General features: G+C 37.4%; 1 protein-coding gene across 1 annotated transcript in view; it reads right to left on the bottom strand.

Annotated features, from left to right (window-relative positions):
* GALNTL6 (polypeptide N-acetylgalactosaminyltransferase like 6) overlaps positions 1 to 21,068 on the bottom strand; it is a 1,125,319-nt gene that overhangs the window by 123,020 nt on the left and 981,231 nt on the right. Inside the window, exon 9 of the mRNA XM_036763330.1 lies at positions 17,162 to 17,279. Within this exon, the coding sequence (XP_036619225.1) occupies positions 17,162 to 17,279 (118 nt within the window). The remainder of the gene's footprint in view (positions 1 to 17,161; positions 17,280 to 21,068) is intronic.

Raw genomic sequence — 21,068 nt, 5'->3', positions numbered from 1 at the left:
AATTCCTTTGTCAGGGGAATCTCAGTGGAATTGTTTTTGGCACTGCTGGGCTGTGGGGTGAACCTCTCGCAACCACATCCTAGTACCTTAGAGTTATACCTGGTTATAGGTCTGGACAAAGATAATACAAAAGGACCCACAGCCATGTGGCCAATCATAGCTTAGAGGATCTCTGAGGGTGGGGGACATAGTGGTATTGTTTCTTTAATTTCCCTGGGGATCCATCTTAAACTCCTCTAAAATTCCTTTAACTAGTAAGAAAAATCAGACGACCCTCTGCTACTCTCAAGGCCGTCCTGTTTTTAGGTATCATTTAGAGATCTTAGGCTGACTCAAGTCTTTTGGGCTAAAATACGTTCCTGAGATTTACATAGGCCTGTCTCACTCTCTGGGTTCCTTTGAGATTCATGAGTACTGACTTGAGGCCGACAGTGTATGAAAGGGATAGCAAAGATATGAATTTGAATCCAACAAGTATTTATCAAGTGAGATAATATTTATAAAAAGTACTTAGTATAGTGCCTGACATATAGTTGTTGAGCTGTTTTTCAGTCCTGTCTGACTCTATGTGACCCCATTTTGGGATTTCTTGGCAAAGATACTGGAGTGGTTTGCCATTTCCTTTTCCAGCTTATTTTACAGATGAGGAAATTGAGGCAAACAGGGTTAAGCCCTGGACTTGCCCAGGATTACACTGCTAGTTAGTGTCTGAGGACAGATTTGAACCCAGCACTTTATCCAGCTGCCCCAGTACATAGTAAGTGCTATAGAACTGTGGATTCCCTTCCCCTTACCTATGATGTATCTCACCTGCTCAGTGCTGATGGAGCCACATTTATTAGTGATAAAATTAGATCCTAGAGAGATGGGCTGAACACTTTTATAGTGTTCTCAACAGACTGCCATCAATCGATGCTGAAGCAACTGACCTCAGGTTGCAGTCAATCCCTCTGTAGCCAAAATTCCCACTGAAGAAAAGGGACCTTGTAACAATCATCTTACAGACATAGATACTATATGGTATACATAGTTGTCATGTGGGTACTTGTTCAGTGCAACCCTTCATGACTTCCCGTCCTGTGTGGTCCTTGTCCATGTCTTCCCATAGATGCTCCATAGGGCAGTTACCAGGTATGCTTGGACTTTTCCTTTAGATCTCTTGGCATAAATAACAGATACCAATGGAGCACATGGGTTGTCCTTCAGGTATTCCTTGTTCTCCCTTCATGACCTGGTCATCTCTTTTCATCTATCTCTTTGATGGCATCCTTTTTGCTTCTTCTCCTGCCCAGTCTATAGTCGGCAAGATAAGTCAGTGTCTTCATGTCCTTGCACCTCTCCGCTGCCTTTTGGGTATCCCTCAACTTTAATTCTACAGCCTGGGTGGCATTCCAGAACACTCAGTCATAGAACAACATCAGAAAACGGGCGACATGGCATATATGAGGCTGGCCTTAGAGTTAGGGAAAGGTGAGTTCAAGTTTTGCCAACACCACATTCTAGCTGTGTGATCCTGGGCAAGTCCAGTGCCTGATACATAGTAGGCACTTCATAAATGCTTGTTGTCTTAAACTCTTGCATTTTAGGAAGCTAAGACTAGAAGCTATAGGCAAGTTGTAGATTTGTGCCAATGAAAGGAACTACCACACTGATGAAATCACAAGTTTAGACCAATAGTATATGTGCTTACATATGTGCATGCGCATGTGTGTGTGCATTATTTTCTGGGCTAAATATATTATTGTACTATTTTATGCATATTTTAAAAACATGAAATTATAGTATCATAGGGATAGGACCCTAACTATAACCCTAACTTTTAGGGTAGGCTCACATTTTAGTAACATACATAATGAATAACTTCAGAGTGCTAAGTACCAATACTTTTCTAAAAGATTATTTTAATATTTTATAAAGAGAAAAAAGCATCCCTTAATAACTCATTTTTTTGTATCTAAAAAGCCTCACTGCAAGGAAATTTTTCCTTATAGCTAAGTCAAATCATGCCCCTTGAAGTTTGATTTTCAAATTCATTTGTAAATAACAGATTGTAATCATCCTTTGGATAAAGAACCATTCATATCCTTGGAGAATATTAGCCTTGAAGAGGCCATCTCTTTTTCAGGTCAGGCAGTCAGTGTTCCTTAAACCTTCTCACCTCTTAAACTGTGAAGCCTAAACTAATCTGGTTCTTTGGGGAGTGCAAGACCAATACAACAGGTGATTGCCTAGGCTTCTTTTACCTAAGCATGAGCCTGTCTATACACTAGCTCAATAAAGGGCTTGGGGTTTAAATCTGTGTTGCTACAATGTTGATTCATATTTCATATTTGAACATAGCCAGTGTTCTCTATAACATCCTCCCCCTTACCACACCAATCTGGGCTTTTCTCTAGTTCCCCTGTCACAAGGAATGTTCCCTTGATCTCCCAGCTTGTCAGTGACCACACTTCTCCAATAGAAATAACCAAATGGGAACAAATGGGCACAGCAGAATGGGAGTGTCTGGTTTCATGGGTGAAAACATGGGGCTCCAGAAGAGTACACCTGCTGTTATGCTTGTCAAATATGGTGTCTGTTCTGAAAGACTATGTTCATATTTCTGACACACATTTCAAGGAGAGCTGACTACATTACGGTGTTGCAATATTTTAAAATATATTTCTTGATGAAATTTTAAACTTTATAAAAAAGCTTTCCTTTTGATAAAACAGATCTTTTTCAGTACCATTAAAACTGATATATATGCACATATATGTATTTATACATATGTTTTGTTTTCATATCACATTCATTTATAAATCTATACCTCTCCTTCACTGCAGAGAGCCATAGCTTATGACAAAGAATAACAAAAAGGAAAAGAAGCATTTTAGCAAAACGGATCAACATATGAAATGAGTTTAACGATGTATATATATATATATACATATATGTAGGGTTCCATGCCTGCAGTCCCTCACCTCTGTGAAGAAGCATTATAGAATCATAGGTTTAGGTGTGGAAGGGATCTGAGAGGATTTGCTGGAGGTCGCACATGAAATAAGCGGCAGAGGCAGGATTCCAGCTCAGGTCCTCCGACTCTTGACTGCCAAGAAAGCCCCACAGCCAGTACTGGCATGTTGTGTTCCACGGTGTCACAAAGAGTCTGACACAACTGAGTGACTGAACAACGACAACGACCTCTGACTCTTGGTCCCGATGGTGGCAGCAGCAACAATGATGACGGCCAGCTTTATAACAGCTTTATAAAATGCTTTACAAATATCATCTCATTTTCTTCTTAAGAGGACCCCGGAAGGTAAGTGCTATTATTATCCCATTTTACAGGTGAGGAAGCTGAGGCTGAGAAAGATTAAGTGACTTGTCCAAGGCCACATGGCTGGTTAGTGCCTGCATCTAGATTTGAATTCAGATCTTCCTGATCCCATATCCAGCAGTGTCTCCACTGGACCACCTAAGAGTCTCTCCTAAGAGGTTTATTCTCATATCAAACTTATCCAAGACTTTTGCTTTATACAATAATGAGTAGTGGCGATTTTGTATACCAGCTCATACTCATAATGAGTAAAAATTGTATGCTTGTCCTGGGTACATTTTTTTTTCCTGTAGTCTATGTCTCATCATCAGCTGTAGATCAGAATATAAATATACGGAATGGTAAGCTGAATCAAATCACAATAATCATTTTGACTGTAAAAGGAGCTTCCATAAGAGATAGTTGTCAGCATGAAAACCAAACTGTTCCATAAAATTTAAGATGAATGATTATAATGCAAGCCAGTGGCCATAATTCCCATAAATTATTGTTGGAAACATTCCATGCTTAACCAATAATTAATAATCATTGGCTCGGTGAGTCATCTAAGATGAATTTTAAATGATTAAAATGCCTGGTAAAAAGTCACTTTCTGTCAGCCGTCAAGAATGGAAATTAATCTGAAAGATATGCACATTCCAATTTAATACACTGATCATCTGAGTTTCTAAAACAAAGCAATGCTAAATATTTGAAAATCTATCACCCCAAATTTAAGTAAGTAAATACAATCTTGAGGGAGAAAAATCTTGATTTGATGGAATAGTATAATTTTGTTAGACCAAAGGAAAGAAAACTTCTTAATGATGGAGGGTTATATACTTTTTAGCACCTACCTACTTGGGAGTTAATTTAATTAAAGTTAGGAGAGCAATATGAGAAAGTTGAGAAAGTCTTGGGGTCAGAAAACCTGGATCCAAAACCAAACTCAAATCCTTATCATGTGTGTGACCTTGGGCAAGTCACTTTACGTCTTTGGTCCTCAGTTTCCTCACCTGTAACATTAAAGGTTTGGACTAGAAAGGCTCTCAAATTCATTTCAACTCTATGATCCCATTAAAGTTTATTTTCTAATCTGAAAGAAACTCATAGATATTGGGAGAGTGCCAAGTCAATGGGGCTATAAAAAATCATCTCCTGGGTTGGATGTGATTTATGTGCCATTGGGCCAATTTTGATATGATGGAATAGGAATCAGAGGACATGACTTTAATTCCTGGCTTCTCTATTTATTGCCTGTGTGACTTTGGCCTTTGTCATGACATAAGAACGATAAGGCTATTCCAGATGTGCACAGACACAGGCAGTTTCTACCAACACAAAAAGATGTCGGTAATGGGTCCATCGACGTTCATCACTTGGGCACTAATCCAGCAATGTTTGGAGAGGTTTCTTATGAGGCTGGCCATAAAGTGATGTGAAGTAGGAAGGTCACTTAGTGTCATTGGCTTCTCCTGTGTGGTTTTCACTGGTAACATACATGGTAACATTCATTGGTAACAAGATACCCAAATCAACTACATGCCTCTCCATAGCCCTTTGGGTGAGTCCCATCTTCAGCTCTTCAGTGGTATTCCATTATTCTCATGTGACTTGAGAGAGTAAAGCACTGCTTTCAGTGAGATATTTCCTATGGAACCTGTCCAGCACAGGTGGAGGATGGTAAGATGTTCTACATGCTCCTCTTGGCTGTTGACATTATGCTAACTATATTGAGTTCCAGAATCTTGCAGAGCCCCAGTGAAATTCCCATATACAAAAACAATAACCTTTATTCTTTCTTTGCCTACTTTTGAGAACATGTGAGGTTTGAATGTCTAGAATATAGTGGATAACTAATATATTTTGGATGAAAGTATAACAGTAAAGAATATTGCACATATTTTAAAAAGATACAGCTCAAATCTCATTACCAGTAATATAATTTTGTAATAAAATCTTCTGACTAACAAGTTCAATTTAATTCAATAAACATTTATAAAGTGCCTGCTATGTGTCAGGCACTGTGCTAAGCACCGGGTATACAAAAAGAGGCAAAAGACAGTTCTTGCCCTCAAGGAGCTTACAATGAAATGCGAGAGACAGCATTCAAACAAATATATACAAAGCAAGCTATGTACAGGATAAATCGGAAATAATTAAAAGAAGGAAATCACTGGAATTAAGAGCATGGGGAAGTGGAATGAATGCTGGATTTAGAGTTAAAAAACCAGATAAATGTGGTCGTGAACATTTCGAACATTTGTTTCTGTCTCTGACCTCGCTAAGCTATATGCCTAGAAGAGCATTCACTTGGTAAAAGAGTAGAAACACTTTATTCACTTTTCTTGAATTCCTTGAATTCCAAACTGATAAATAGAACAGTTGATCTCCTTCAAAGTTTTCTCTACAACAGTTCTATAATTGTACCTGACTTTTAATTTTGCTTACTAGCTCTCCTATTTATTACCAATCTAAGCTTGGACAAGGGAGCTAGGTGGCACAATGGATAGAGCTCCAGGCCTGGAGTCAGGATGACTCATCTTCCTGAGCTAAAATTTGGCCTCAGGCACTTACTAGCTGTGTGTCCCTGGGCAAGTAACATAACTTCGGTAGCCTCAGTTTCCTCATCTGTAAAATGAACTGGAGGAGGAAACGGTAAACCACTATAGTATCTTTGATAAGAAATCCTCAAATGCACTCATGAAGAGTTGGACACGACTGAAATGACAGGACAACAAAACCCTGCACAAATCACTTAAGCTCTCTGAGCTTCAATTTCCTCAATTATAAAATGAGGGTTTGGGATTAGATGATCTCTAAGGTACCTTCTAACTAAAAAACATCCCAAGATCCTAGTGTTGACTTTCATAGTTTGTACAATGAAAGAATCTGAGTAACATGTAAAACTCATGATGGTACATGACTTAGTTTTCCATACATATAAGATGTGCTTCGATTGAGAACTAAACATGGAGTCAGGAAGACATGAGGTCAAATCCTGTCTCAGATATGGACTAGCTGTATGACCCTGGGCAAATCCCTTAGCCTCTTCTAGTTTAGTTTTCTCATCTGTAAAATGGGCATCATAGGAGCATCTACATTGGAGGGTTTTTGGAGGATCAAATTAAATGAGATCACATGTCTAAAGTGCTTCACAAATCTTAAAATATTATATAAATTCCAGCCACCATTGTTATCTAGAACAAGTGCCAGTAGCCTTTTAAAAGTAGAGGGACAAGAATCGGTAGAAAAATGCAGAGGAAAAAAATCACTGGATTTGGAATAGAAGGACCTAGGTTCAAATTCTACAGCTTAAATACATGACCACAGGTCAATGCCTTCACATTTCTAAACTTCCATTTCCTCATCTGTAAAATGAGGTGAACAAGGAAGCCAACTTCCATGTCTGAGCATCTTGGAGGAATGAGAAAATAATGGCGACCACACGCCAGCTTTCACAGAGGAAATGCATATATGTGACTTCCCGTATCAAATCCCCCTGGACAAGTTCCCCAAAAGATTTGATTTGTATTTGGTTCAACCATATTACAAAGAGGATTATGGAGGGAGGAGGGGCGGTGGTTCAAAGGATCGGTGCAATTACAGGTTTGGATCAGAGGATTTTCACGTGATTCAAGGACATCTCAACTTGCATGTCTCCAAGGTATCTCAAACTTCCTATGTCCCAAACCGAGCTTGCTCTCTCTCCCCTTAAACCCACCCCTTCTCCTATCTTGCCTGTTTCTGTCAAAAGTAATGCCATTCTCCCGACTTTGCAACTTAAGAATCATCCTTGACTCTCCACTCTCATTCATCTTCTTTGTCTAATGTGTTTCTTTAATTCCACCCTTTCAAAAATTGTTCAATCTATGCTCTTTTCCCTGTCCACATCACAATGACCTTAGTTCAGGCCCTCTGCATTTCTTAACTGAATTATTGTAACAGACACTTTACTGGCCTCCCTGCATCGATCCTTCTCCCTAAAGTACATCTTGCACACAACTGCCAAACTGATATTCCTAAAGCAAAAGGCTCACTGTAATTTTCCTACTCAAGAAGTTCCAGTGGCTCCCTATTGCTTTAGGGTAAATTATAAGTCTCTTAGTATGATGTTTAAACCTCTTTATAATTTAGCTCCAGTTAATCTTTTCTACACTTACTGTGAATTACCCCCTTGTACCCAGTCTATGTTCCAGACAAATTGGCCTATTTATTATTCCATTGCCCATAACATACTATATCCTGTGTCCAAACCTTTGCACTGACATATACTCCGACCTCATCTATCAGTCAGACAAGTATACTCTGTGCCAGGCCCTGTGCTAACCTCTGCCTCTTGGAACTGTTAATTTCCTCCAACACTTCAATGTTGCTTCCTTTAAGAAGTCTTTTAAAAAAAATTCCCTCAATTGTTGGTTCCCCCCCTCCTCACTCTCCCTTCTTAAATCACTGTTATTTATTTTATACATTCTATGTTTACTTATTTGAGAACAAGTTGTTATCCTCCATACTCCTCAGTAGAATGTAAGCCCATGAGGGCAGAGAATGTCTTACTTTTAAAAATGTATACCCACAGTTCCTAGCAAGGTTTAGGGACACAGTGGACGTTCAGTGCTTGTTGACTGATTGACAGGTTTGCTGATTTAGAGCTGGAGGGGACCTTAGAGATGATGTAGCTCAACTCTTCACTTTACAGATGGGGAAAATGAGGGCTAGAGAAAATAAATGCCCTGCTCTAGGTCATGTGGGTAAAAGAAATAATAGCAGTCATTTATATGTCACTTTAAGGTTTGTTAAGCACATTGTCATTATCTCAGGGAGAATGTAGCAGAGCAAGGAATTGTATAGAGAACCTCTGATTCCAATCCAAAGATGGCCTGCAAGAATACTTGGATTGTCTTACTAATAGATTACCGGGAATTCCGAAATAAGGGGGGAAAAGGTTTTAGAAAAAAAAAACCTCCCCTACATAGCAAACAATTCCAAGAATACATAAGGTATGATCATAATAGAGTTTCCGACCTAAAGGACCCTAATACAGGCACTGAAACCCGTATACTGATTTTTCTCACCTTCTTGATGCTGCTGAATATCAATAAAGAGTAAAATAAAATAATAAAAGGAAATTCGGGAAAATTCCACCATACCTGGAGGCAGCAACGACTGGAAGATCACACTGGCACTTCAGTTTATATCTACTAGACATAAAATGCAACTTGAAAATGCCAGGTTGCACCTGAGGTACCTTTTTTTCTAGGTAATTGGAATGAATCTCAGGCTGGCTTGTAGGGCATTTAGCAGCTGTTCCTGTTTATCTTTGAGCTGAATGATTTTAGAGGCATTTTAATATTTTCTTCAGAAGATCAATTCTGGGGCATATTGTCTTCAAATGGGTATTTTTATGTCATCTGGGCTAAGTGTTATGGAAAGAACAAATGCTAGAAGGATGACTCCCAATTTTTGGCGGTCTGTGCTGAGGCCCCCGGGTACCATAAAGCAGAATTCTGTCTCATTTTAGACTTGAAATTGTCTTCTAGTTGGAGATGTTTTTCTGCCTCCAAAGGACTGATTCCATGGAGGTCTCTAATCTCTCTGACTCACAAAAGCAATGACCAAGTATATAAAGATTATTTAAAAATCCTCCTTAGCACAGAAAGGATTTATAAGGAGCACATTTTATGATGCTAATCACGTAATTTATTTTCCCATAAAGTCATGAGTATAAAACATCATCATAACAGTTTACGAAAAAAAAAGGGCTTATGGGAAAATGAAGCAATTCTGAAAATGAGCCTGAATTAGATCCAGGCAAATAAACTACTCCAGGGTATCTACATAAATTATTCACTCCTGGAAGGGATTGTGCTGTTTTAGACAAGTGAAGAAAGGATGAAAATACTGATTCAGAAAATTGAGATACCCTGTCCCTGTCTCATGTGAGATACATGAGAAGTGTGACCAAGGGCAGAGGAATTGAGGAGAAGGGCGATAATACCATGGAACATTTCTGGAATTTTCTATTGTTGGCTCTGATGATTCCATTCTACTTCCTGGCCACCACTCTAACTCCTGTGGAGGAGTTGAGCCCATAGTAGCACTCAATACATCTCCCCATCTTTCCTAGCAGTGGTTCAGGAACTGCAGAAAGGTGAGAGTGAGAGGACGAACACAGCCTACTTTACCTTGTGAAGAAGGGAGGTACCTTGTCTTAAGAGGAAGGTTATTTTCACTCCTGAACAGGTGTAGTAATTAGTAAATTTCTGTTCCTTTTCATGAATGGACTTTCTGGTGTTTGGAATAAGTAGGAATAAATAATATACATATTGACTTAAAGGAAGATTTGGGGTAGAATCTTAGAGGTTGAAATGACAGATTTCTGTTATACCCCATGGCTGTATATGTATGTGTATGTGTATATACTATATGTGCCTGTATTATGTAACTGAGTATAAATATTCCAGTCCCAGTTTATTACAGTCATTGAGTTTGGTCTGGAATTAAATGGAAAGATATCCATTTGGATTACATTTGGGAACCTATGATAGTTATTAAAACTATAAATAAGGCAGAGTAATAGGATTTTTTAGTTGTTGTTACTATGGTAATGACATCTGGGCTAGCACTGGCAGTACGCTGGCTTGTATTCTCAGTTTACAATCTGTTCCATTGCTCTGACCTGGGTTTCTACTCTTAGTTGCATAACTCTTCTAGGGCTTAGCTTTCCCCTACCCCCTCCCTACCATTTCTCATACCCCCTGTCTCCTTTGAGGAATTAGCAGTCTTATCCAATTGAATTAGCTAAGGGCACCAGAATTGGTAGATATAACCCTAGTGACTGTGACATTGAGTAGATTTAATCTGGGTTTTATCTGTATAAAGAGGGCTATAATGGAGTTCATTTAGAATTTCTGTTAAGGTCAAAGAGATAAAACTAAAGTTTGCCCATGAGAATCTCCTAAAGTGGAATAAGTTTCTAGACCTTATGGTTTATTAAGCTATCATAGTTAACAATGGCCATTTAGTTAGATTGTGGATCATTGGGACATTCTTTTGCTAAATAATTAGTCTTTATCGTTACACAAAAGTCTTCATTAAGTAAATATTAAATTCCAAAGATAGTCCAAAAAGAATGCTTTATGTTAGGCCATGGGAAAAGAAGTGCTTAACATCCTATCTCTTGAAGATTCCTTGGGAAAGTCATCATTCAAAGTCAGTTTTCCACTGAAGGACTATTTCTTTTTCATATTTCCAGTCAATAAAACTTAGCTTAACAAAGTTGAGAGTACAGAACCTGATACCATTCCCTATTCTGCCATGAACCAGGTAAATGGCCTTTGGTAAGTTATCTACTTTTCCAGTGACTTCTCATTTGGAAAATGGCAATTATAAAACAGATCTACCTTAAAATAATTTTGAATATTTAAAGAAATTAAATACAGCATGGCATGGAGGGTGCCTATAGGTGGCTAATTATTATTATTTATTTACTCTCAAGTAGTGAACAAACACCACTTAGGAACAGAATATCAAGGATGGACTGGCTAATACTTTTGAACTCATGCTAGACAACTTTTGATTTCTTGGTTGATTTGTTATATGCATAGTCTATCCATACTGGTCGCAATTGCCCTATGACTTAGCAGAAATCATAGAGGATTGCTGGGTTAAACATTTGTCCCACTGTTTGAGTCTGGTAATTATCCTCTCTGAACTTAGAGAAGCAAATCCTTGGATGACAGGGCTATCACCAGACCTGTACTTAAAGAACTTCCAGGATGGTAGAAATCTCCAGAGTTTAGGTTCCACTTGTATAGCTTTCAAGAGCTTCGGATGAGGAATTGGTAGCAAATACTTTTTTTTAACACCAAGCAGAAAAGTAACAATGATGTTTTGAAGTTCATGAAAGAGTAATAAACATAACATAATAAAAAACAAACAGAAAAATAAACAGAAGATAAACTCCAGCTGATATGTGCCTAGGATAAGTTTCTGTTCTTTCTATTATATGGATTTCTAATAGTCATTAGAGACTGCATCATCATTCCCCTAGTAGTTCCTCTCAGTGCCTAGCACAATTCTGGGAAGTGTGTGTGCATTCAGTAAGTGCTGTTGACTAACATACATAGTTCTCTTCAAGGCAGCTCAGGTGCTACCTCCTGCTCAAGTCCTTCTTATGCTTCGCCTACCCAGGTATTATTGCTCCCTGTTCCCATTACTTCGCAGTTAACTATTTCTGTAAATATTTTATCCCCAGTAGAATGTAAGTTACTTGAGGGTGTATTTGATTTTTGGTTTTGTATCCTCAGGACCTAACACAGTCTTTGCATATAGTAGGCACTTAAATGCTTTGGGAATTGAATTTTTTAAACTATAAAGACACATTATGCAGACACATCAGTTCCAACAACCTCCCCTATAGCAACTATCTTTATCTCACAATTTATTCATTAATCCATTAGCTCTTTGCTTTACTGAAGTTCATTAAATAAAGGTTATTTTAGAAGTTAAGAAACCTCCTTTCCCATAAGCAGTTGCTCTTCTCTCTGTCCTGTCTCTCTGTCTCTCTGTCTGTCTCTCTCCTTGTGTCTCTCTTCCTCCCTCCGTCCCCCCATGTACATGTACACACACACACACACACATGCACACACACACACTTACTATATCTTTAAGAGGCTTTAGGATGCACTTTAATTGTCCAGGGGAGTGAATCTGGAGAGAGTCTGTTAAGAGTTATGGTTTGAGATAAACTAAAGACAACAGAGACAAAGGAAATAAAAAAAAGATCTTTCCTGATAGGATTTGTGTTACACAAAGAATAAAGAGAATTTAAAAGGAAAAGGAGAATTCTTGAGAAGAGATTTTGATTGGAATCCTGAATGAACTGAATGGTTGGTCCGTGTTTTCAGAAGTGACTAGAAGTCATCTTCAGTTACAGTGATGCTTTAAGATGACATTGGTTGTGATAATTCTCACAGCTCAAATTTGGTAAATAGTTATCTTTGTTCATTGTGAAGAACTTGCCTTGAAGCCATAAAGATCTAGGTTCGAGTCCCACCTATGACACATATTAGTTGTATGACACTGGGTACGTTATTTTTCAGTGATGTCGACTCAAATAAAATAGGGGGCTACTAAACCATATATAAGAATCTTTGCAGGCCACATATTGACTTCAAAACCCACATTTTAACACTATATTCTATTGCATTTTTATTTATTTTTGTTCCATACTTCCCAATTACACTTTAATCTGGTTCAGGCCACATTTGGGGAGCATTATGGGGACAGAGGGCATATGTTTACCACCTCTGATCTAGAAAACTTTCTAAGACTATGAGTTTCTGAGAAGGTGCTGACTTATATCAGCAGAGGGAGTTTCCTTAACCAGGAGATCCTTATATTAATGAAATCTCAGGTTTAGTCTCTATTGCAGTCTTCGTGTCAATATTAGTTACATTGTTAATAAATTATATAGCCAGAAATGTTTATGTTTATTTAGGGATAAAAGATTAAGGTTTTGATATATAAAAAGAAAAAAGCAGTTGCTCATGGGAAAAGAGGTTTATTTAGTTTTTAAAATAAGAATTATTTTTAAAAACTGCAGTAGAGTAGAGAACTAATGGATAAATTAATGAGAGAGATGTCAAAATTTTAGTAATTAACAAGGAACTATCTAATCATGCTCCTGGGTTAGCCTAGAATTTAGAATGAATATGATAATGAATCAAGTTAAGCCAGATGAGACATTACCACGGGTATGATAAATGTGACAATGGTCAACTTTGATACCCTGCCACATTTGAAAATGGATGAACTATGATGGATGAGTCAAAAGCCCTTCATTGAACCAAGGGTAGAAATAAATCATTCATATATGATAGCCAGTGATTTTCTGATAGTAACAGATATGGGCAGTAAGGACAGGCAGAGACAACTGAAGGGGTGTCTGATGGACCATGATTGGGACTTTTAATTTGATCTAAATAATTTGCAGCTTCTGAGAAAGGGAATTGAATTAATCAGAACACTTTCAAGGAAGGTGATATTTGTAAATACTTGTATGTATACATGTATTGGAGAGGTTGGATTGAGTAGAAGATAAATCAGGGGTTTTCAACTTGTGGTACACATACCTCTAGGGCCTGCAAGAAGCTTGTCAAGGAGGTACAGTGCATATTTGGTTTATTAAATCCTACTAATATTAATCTCTTCATTTTATTTATTATATGCACATGTATGGAATATTCTAGAATTCATTTCATATTGAATAGTGGGCATGAGAAGGTTGCCTGATCACCAAGGGATGTGGAAATCATCTATATCCATATCTATATCTATATTTATCTATCTCCAACTGCTCTCTGGCCTCTGAGCTGCTCTGGCTGGCCCAAAGAACTTTTGGAAGTTTCCTATTTATAGAATGCTATATCCTAATCATGATCCCTGATATGAGGATACTTTGTTGAGAAAAAATAGAGTAAAGAGAAGATTTCTCCTATAAATTCCATTAAGTTCAGGACCATCATATATCTGAACTTTATTTTCCTTAGAGTCTAGAACATTATAATAGGTTCATAATAAATTTTTATCAGATGAATGGATAGTATTTTGTAGAATACTTTTTTGAATTGGCTTCTAAAAATTATTTTTGATGTTTAAATATACCTTTTATATGGTGTTATATGGTCAGTGGACATATTTACCAATCTTGAATTGATGATGAATTGCCCAGCTGCATTTTGCTTTTGAGATAAATGGATAAAGAGCTCTAATTTTAAATTGCTCCTGGATCCTCCAAATAGGAATTTAATGGCACAGGAAAAAAAAAAACAAAAAAAAAATTACAGTGGTTTATCTCTTTTCCCCTCTTTCTTACTACTGTTCTATGACAAATCAGAGTCATTTTATACAACTTGTTCTGTTCCTTAAACAAAATGAAGGCTCCAAATTCTTCTATGTAAATTCTACCAAAGGCACCTATTCAAGCTTTAAAAATGTCTATTTTATTAAAAATATCGACAGCCTTAAAGATACTAATAACGAAGTCCAGGAACCCTCAGGTCAGCACACAATAATAAGATGAATGAAGGGATAGGGCTGAAATGGGACCTACTGTGACATAGCTGTCGATGAAGAATCTGTCACTCAAACCAAACAGGCTAGGGCACTTTAGTCCTGAACTTGGAGTGCCGTTGCTATAGTTTCTACACAAAAACGACAAGGCTGCATTCCAATTATATCTTTCAGAATGACAGATAACAGGAAAATAAGAAATGGGGTAATAAAATCTGTGGTCACCTGGCAGAGATGTGACAGATAGAAGTGACAGAGATGTGAGAGAGGCCCATTTTTTTTTCCAAAGAAACACTCTTACTATTTGGAATATAAATGTATTTGCTTCAGCCTTTCCTTACTTTTCACTATCAAATTTTTGCATTTCTTGTTCCACTGTTTCCAGTTTACTCCCTTAGTATGAAGTGTTATCCAAAACACAGTTACTCGTCACTAATTGGAAATTTAATTACCAGAATTCTAAAGTTCTAAGAAAATCAGCCCTTGAACTTTCAGAAATTAGGGGTGGAAGAGTGCCATTTTGATTCTGCCATTGTGCTCCAGATGTTCTTGCTCTATTTGGCCCCACAGGGTAGAATCAGAAGCAGTGAGGTGAAGTCGCAAAGAGGCCTATTTTAGATTTGATATCAGGGAACGCCTTCTGACAATTAGAGCTGTCCAATTTACAGTTAGAGCTTGCCTTAAGAGGCGGTGGGTTCTGCTTCCTTCAAGTCAGAATCTGGACAAGCACTCATCAGGTACACTGTGGCAGGAATTCCTTTGGGTGTGGTTTAGACTTAGATGGGTGATGAAATCCATTCCACTTCTCAATGATTATGTGATTTGGTGAACTAGATGGGTTGTGACCCCATATAGGGTCATGACCCACAGTTTAAGAAGCTCTGAAGAGGTTGTGAGTGGGAAAAGTTTAAGAAGACCTGAACTAGAGGATTTTACTGACCCAAATGTAGGTGATGTGGCAAACTCCAGTAATCAGCTAATGTCTGATAATGAATAATAGCACCCTGTAGTCACAATGAATTCTATTAGGTTGGTTTCATATACCTGCCATTGGTTAACTCAACAAAACAGAGGAGCCAACACTATACCACATGAGGATTGCTAGACACTTCCATATTCTAGCAGACTCTATGAATCAAGAACTAAGAATTTGATTTCTGGCTTTATCTTTAATTGCCTAAAGTACTTTACAAACTGTGGAGGTATCTAGAAAGATACTTCTAAATCCAAGTGATGGAAAAAGCCAAAAAAAGCAAATATTGGTGAAGAATGAATCCTGATATAGTTAGAAATGTTAAGGTAATGGTAAGCAGGCAAGGCCTGAAAAGGAGTCATCAGGGATAAGAAATGAGTCAGGTTTGAAGTAGGCAATCATGAATTGCTAGGCTATACTTTCATTTTGATTATGTGACATTGAGTACAACATACTTTTAAAAATTAACATCTTATGTATTGTTATAGAATTTTAATACAATCGTCCTGACATGGTGGGTAGAAATCTGGATTTTGGGTCTGAGGACATGGGCTCAGTTCCATGCTCTGCCACTTTACTTACTACCTGTGTGACCATGGGCAAGTAATTTTTACCTCCCAGGGCTTAATTTTTCTTGTCTATGAAATGAGTGAGTTGGATAATTCAGTGTTTTGCGACCCGTGGTTTAAGAGGCATTGAAGGGGTCACAAGTGGAAAAAGTTTAAGAAGCACTGGATTAAACAACCTCCAACGTTCCACTCAACTCTACTTCTCTGATTCTATATTTCTGATCTGTTTTGGTGAAGGGAATTTGCAAAGTGGGATTTCCCTACTCTGACAAAAATCACGGAATATTTAAAAGGCTTCATCTATTTTTAAGTATGATCTTAATTACATTCAGAACTCTACTTTGTTTTCCCTTAACAAAATATGTCTCTCTGATTTCACAATGGAAGTCACTGGGAAAATACAACTCTACACGTATTTGCTATATTATACATTTTGCTGGAATTTATCTATCTTGTTACATGACTGTAACTTAAGAAGGAATCTGTGGCTGGGACGAAGTGTTTTGTTTCTGCTGACACCATCTTTAATGACTCCCCAGCTATTTAGGTACAACTTCTGGCAGTGTTCATTTTGCTTTGGTGGTTTGCTCTTGGTAGGAAAAACATTTCTTTTCAAATCAGAAACACGATATTTGAAATCTCATCTACGAAAGATAAATGCTAATCAATACAGGGAATATGGAAGTACAGTGTTTTGTTATGTGTAATGTAATGGAGAATTGAAGCAATAGGGAAAATTAAAAGTTTTTAAATTTCCCTCTAAAATATCCAGATATCCAAGCTATAAATAAAGCTTGCTGGAATTCTTCATTTGCCTTTCCAATCTCACCCTAGGACCATTGAAATTTTGGATAAAAATTTGGAAGATAAAATATTAATTCCTGAGACTGATCAAAGTTATAAAATTGAACTTAAATACTCTATTTTTCTCAGGGAGTTGGATTCCCTTAGCTATATTTTGAACATTATTAATCATCATGGCTAATATCTCTTTAGGTCAGTAGAGTGAAATGTTACCTATCCTTTAGTATATAGGGTTTGCAACCTTTAAATGGGATCTTGAAGAACTGATTTGCAATGTGGGTATTGCTTACTGAAATGTATGGTAGATTCTTCCAAAGGCCACCAAAGGAAGTGTCATGAAATCAGTCTTACAAAACGTTCAGAAAGCAGAGTGAAGAAGATAAACCAAAATGCACTATTCCATTTGACGGCAAATGTAGGGGAAAGCATCTGGTGGCTTACCTTGAAAGATATTTCATATTGTTCTCCTCCCCAGATCTCTAAGCCTGGATCATAGCCACCCAATTCCCAAAACCACTTTCGGTCAACAGCAAAGAGCCCTCCAGCCATAACAGGAGACCTGTGGAATAATTAAAATAAGCTATAAAAGACTGTGAACATTAGGCCCCCTGATCATATGCTTGAAAGGCCCAAGAAGTGTTTTTAGTAGTCAAATTGTAATGAGGCTTTAAGCAATAGTTGTTTATTGGTGAGTCTAGGGCTCCCATTTGGTCTATAACTGAAGTGGAAGTAGGAGCAGGGGGAAGAGTCCTCCCATGCTTTAAAATTTGCCATTAAGTTTCTAGTGTTGCAAATGCTCAGCAGAGCACCATTTATTTCATCTGCATATCACGGGAGGGAAAGAAGTGAGTCTTAGTGACTCATCCTTTTGAAAATACCCATGGGTTTTACAGAACTTGGTCAAAGTGAAGATGCATTTCCCCCTACTATAAAGGTAGATGAAAACATTGGGAGTAATGCCACAGGTATCACCTTTCAGAGAAGCATCTCTTTCCTTTATGATTGCCTCAGTTATTCATTTATTCTCACTTTTTCTAGAAGGGAATCTAGTCAATGGCCAGGAAGAACAAACAAACAAACAACAAACAAACTCTAATTGAGTGTTTATTATGGCAGAACACAGGGACTAGGTGCTGGGTATAGGTCTGGTAATGGAATTTCTGGATCAAAGGACAGGATTTGTTTAGTTACTTTTCTTGCATGAAACGCACACTCAAAATAAACAGAAGAGATGGCACACACATAAAACAATACTAAGAGAAGGACACATTTGTACAACAATAGTTCACTGAATGAATTTTAATATACGGTAAAATAATAGTTAATTGCCAAGATATACATATAGTGCTATAAGGTTTGAAAAACACTTTATAGGTGTTATCTTTGATTCTCATAACAACCTTGTGATATAGGTGCTATTGTTACCACCCCTCCATTTTACACATAAGGAGGCTGCTGCAACTTTCCCAGGATCACAAAGCTCAATAAATGTTGGAGGCGGGATTCTTCCTGTTTCCTAGTCCAGTATGCTTCCCATTGTGCCACAAAATCATGGAGAGGTAGCTTTGGCATAGTGGATAGATAACTGACCTTTTCATCAGGAAGACTTTCAAATTTCACTCTGACAAATACTTGCCCTGTAAACATGATCAAGACATTTAATATCCCAGGGCTTCAGGCAACTCATTAGGACTATGTGGAATTGCTGATCTACACTGGTAGAATGTAGTCACCGAAGGTTCATACCAGGGGTAGGTAGCCTGCAGCCTCGAGGCCACATGTGAATCTCTAGGTCTTCAAGGGCTGCCTTTTGAATCCAAACTTCCCAGAATCTGTTCCTCACCCCCACCCCACAATGAGACTTTGCCACAAGTATGAAGCATCAGGTCCGGATCCAGTCTCCCTCTTGCCACTCTGCCTTCCCATCCCAAAATAATATAAATGTGTAATTTGCTAACTTTAAAATATTTTATATTTTATTGCATTTGTTTTATTTAAAACATGTTTCTAAATGAATAGTAAGCAAGATGGTGGAGAAGTTTCAAATACTTGACAAAATGTTCGTAAGCATATCCTCAAGCTCATTACAAGTTTTGATTTGAAAAAACTGATACAGTAACTAAAGACATCCTAATTTCTTTATTGAAGCAAGTGGCCTAAGGACTTCTACTAGGGAATACTATGCAAATTTGAGATGCTATATTTACTTGAAAGATATACTCTAAAATTTCAACTAAAAACCCTATAATTCATAGCTTTGATTAGTTCAGACTATTTTTACCCCAATCAGCCTAGATGAGTGAGGTTTTATAGGTGTGCAAATGATTTGCGAGAAGCCTCCAAAGATTTAACTCACTCTGGGTAAACCCGGGGTACACAAGTGGAGGAATTACAGTGCTGGAAGTCAATCATGGAGATTTTTTTCAATGAAGGAGAAGCTTAAAGAAATAAAAATGTACTCCATTTAAGTTTTACAGCTTTTACATTTCACTTGAAATAAATGTCTTGCTCCTAGACCTACCTCATTTTAAACTCTTCTGCTCTCTTCTTTTCTCCCTATCTTCCTCCCATCCTCTTTCTTTTCATAGCTAATTTGAAAGTAAGCTATACTCTGCTGAAAAGCATATAAATTAAGATGAGGGAAAATAAGCATACCTCCTATATGCCAGGCACGATGCTAAGGACCTGACAAATATTTCATTTGGCCTTTGACCCAATGTTAAGTATCTCTAATGATCTAGGGATTATCTAAACTTTTTATGGGCTTTATAGTTATTTGGTAAATTGAATTAAATGAAAAGTTTAATTGAATTGAATTAATTTAATGCATTTAATTGAATTAAAAATAAAGTTAATTTTTTTCTGGACAAAATCAAAGCAGAAAGAATACAAAGAGAAACTATTGATTGGTAGAAAATAAAATATCATTGATAAAAGTCTGATTTTCAAAATGTGTGGGGTATTGACATAAATATATAAGACCAAGAGTCATTACCTAATAGAAAAGTGATCAAGGAATATGAATCGTTTTCGAAAAAATAAATGCCAACTTTGATGATCATATGAAAACATGCTTTAAATTACTAATGATAAGAGAAATTTAAATTCAAACAACTTTGAAATTTCACTTTACACTCTAAAAATTGACAAAGATGACAAAATATGCAAGTCAATTCTGAAGAGACTGCAGGATGCAAGCACACTAATATACTGCTATAACTTGTTCTCACAGTTCTGGGTATCTATGTGGAATCATGCAAGAAAAGTGACTAAACAATTCCTATCCTCTGATCCAGAAATTTCATTACCAGACCTATACCCAGAGGAGGTCAAAGACAGAAGCAAAAGTTTAGTATATGCCAAAATGTTGGTAATGGTACCTTCTGTTGTAGCAAAGGGAGGGGAGCAAAGAGAATGAGCATCAAATGGGGGAATAGCTGAACTGACTGTGGTATATGAATATAATGGAATATTATAATGCAGGGAGGAATGATGAATGTGGGGAACTCAGATAAATGAAAGATTTGTATGCATTGATACAGAGAAAAATAAACAGAATCAAGAGAACAATATTCTGTGACTATAACAGTTTAAATTTTAAAAAATCACCAAAAGTAAGCTGAACTCACAGTGACTGAAAAAATCAAACAAGTTCCCAGAAAAAACAGATACATTTTCCCCTAGCCTCCTGGCATCAAGACAGGGGCATATAAGGGCTGAATGTTCATATATTGTCAGGCATGGTCACAGTTGTCTTTTTTTATTCCAAGGGAAAGGTTTAATTCAAAGGGTAGGGAAATATGTGCATTTCAAAAACAAAAGCTATCAAAACTATTTTTTAAAATTAAAACTGTGCAAGGGTCTCCTTTTTCTGTGCACCTGCTTTGTATACAGAGATGGAGATAATTAGTGGTGATTGAACCTTAAATTTGGAAAAGACATTGGTAAACCAGTGAACATATAGAGGAAGTCAAGCAGGCTGGTATAGAACCTTGACATCATCGTGCCATACAAAGATTGGCTGAATGGGGAGGAGGGATGTGGCATCTGCCTTCAAAGGTTGGCATGTATGAGAGGGGCTAGACTTGTTTTCCTTGTTGCCAGAGGGTAGAATTAGGACAAGTTGGTGAAAGTTGAAGTTCAAGAATTAGGTTTTATTTACATAGGGAAGAACTTCCCAACAATGAGAATCATCCCTGAGTGGAGTGGGCTGCGTGTAGAGATAACGCATCCTTTCATTATTTGAGGGCCTGAAGCTGAAGGATAACTTTTTAGTATGCTAGAAAGGGGATCTTTCAGATTTAGCTTAGATTAGCTAGCTTTTGAAGTCCCTTCCTACTTTGATTTG

The sequence above is a fragment of the Trichosurus vulpecula genome, chromosome 6, assembly GCF_011100635.1.
Source record: "Trichosurus vulpecula isolate mTriVul1 chromosome 6, mTriVul1.pri, whole genome shotgun sequence".
NCBI lineage: Eukaryota > Metazoa > Chordata > Mammalia > Diprotodontia > Phalangeridae > Trichosurus > Trichosurus vulpecula.
Note: the sequence above shows the minus strand (reverse complement) of the source record. Positions and strands in the feature narration are given on the sequence as shown.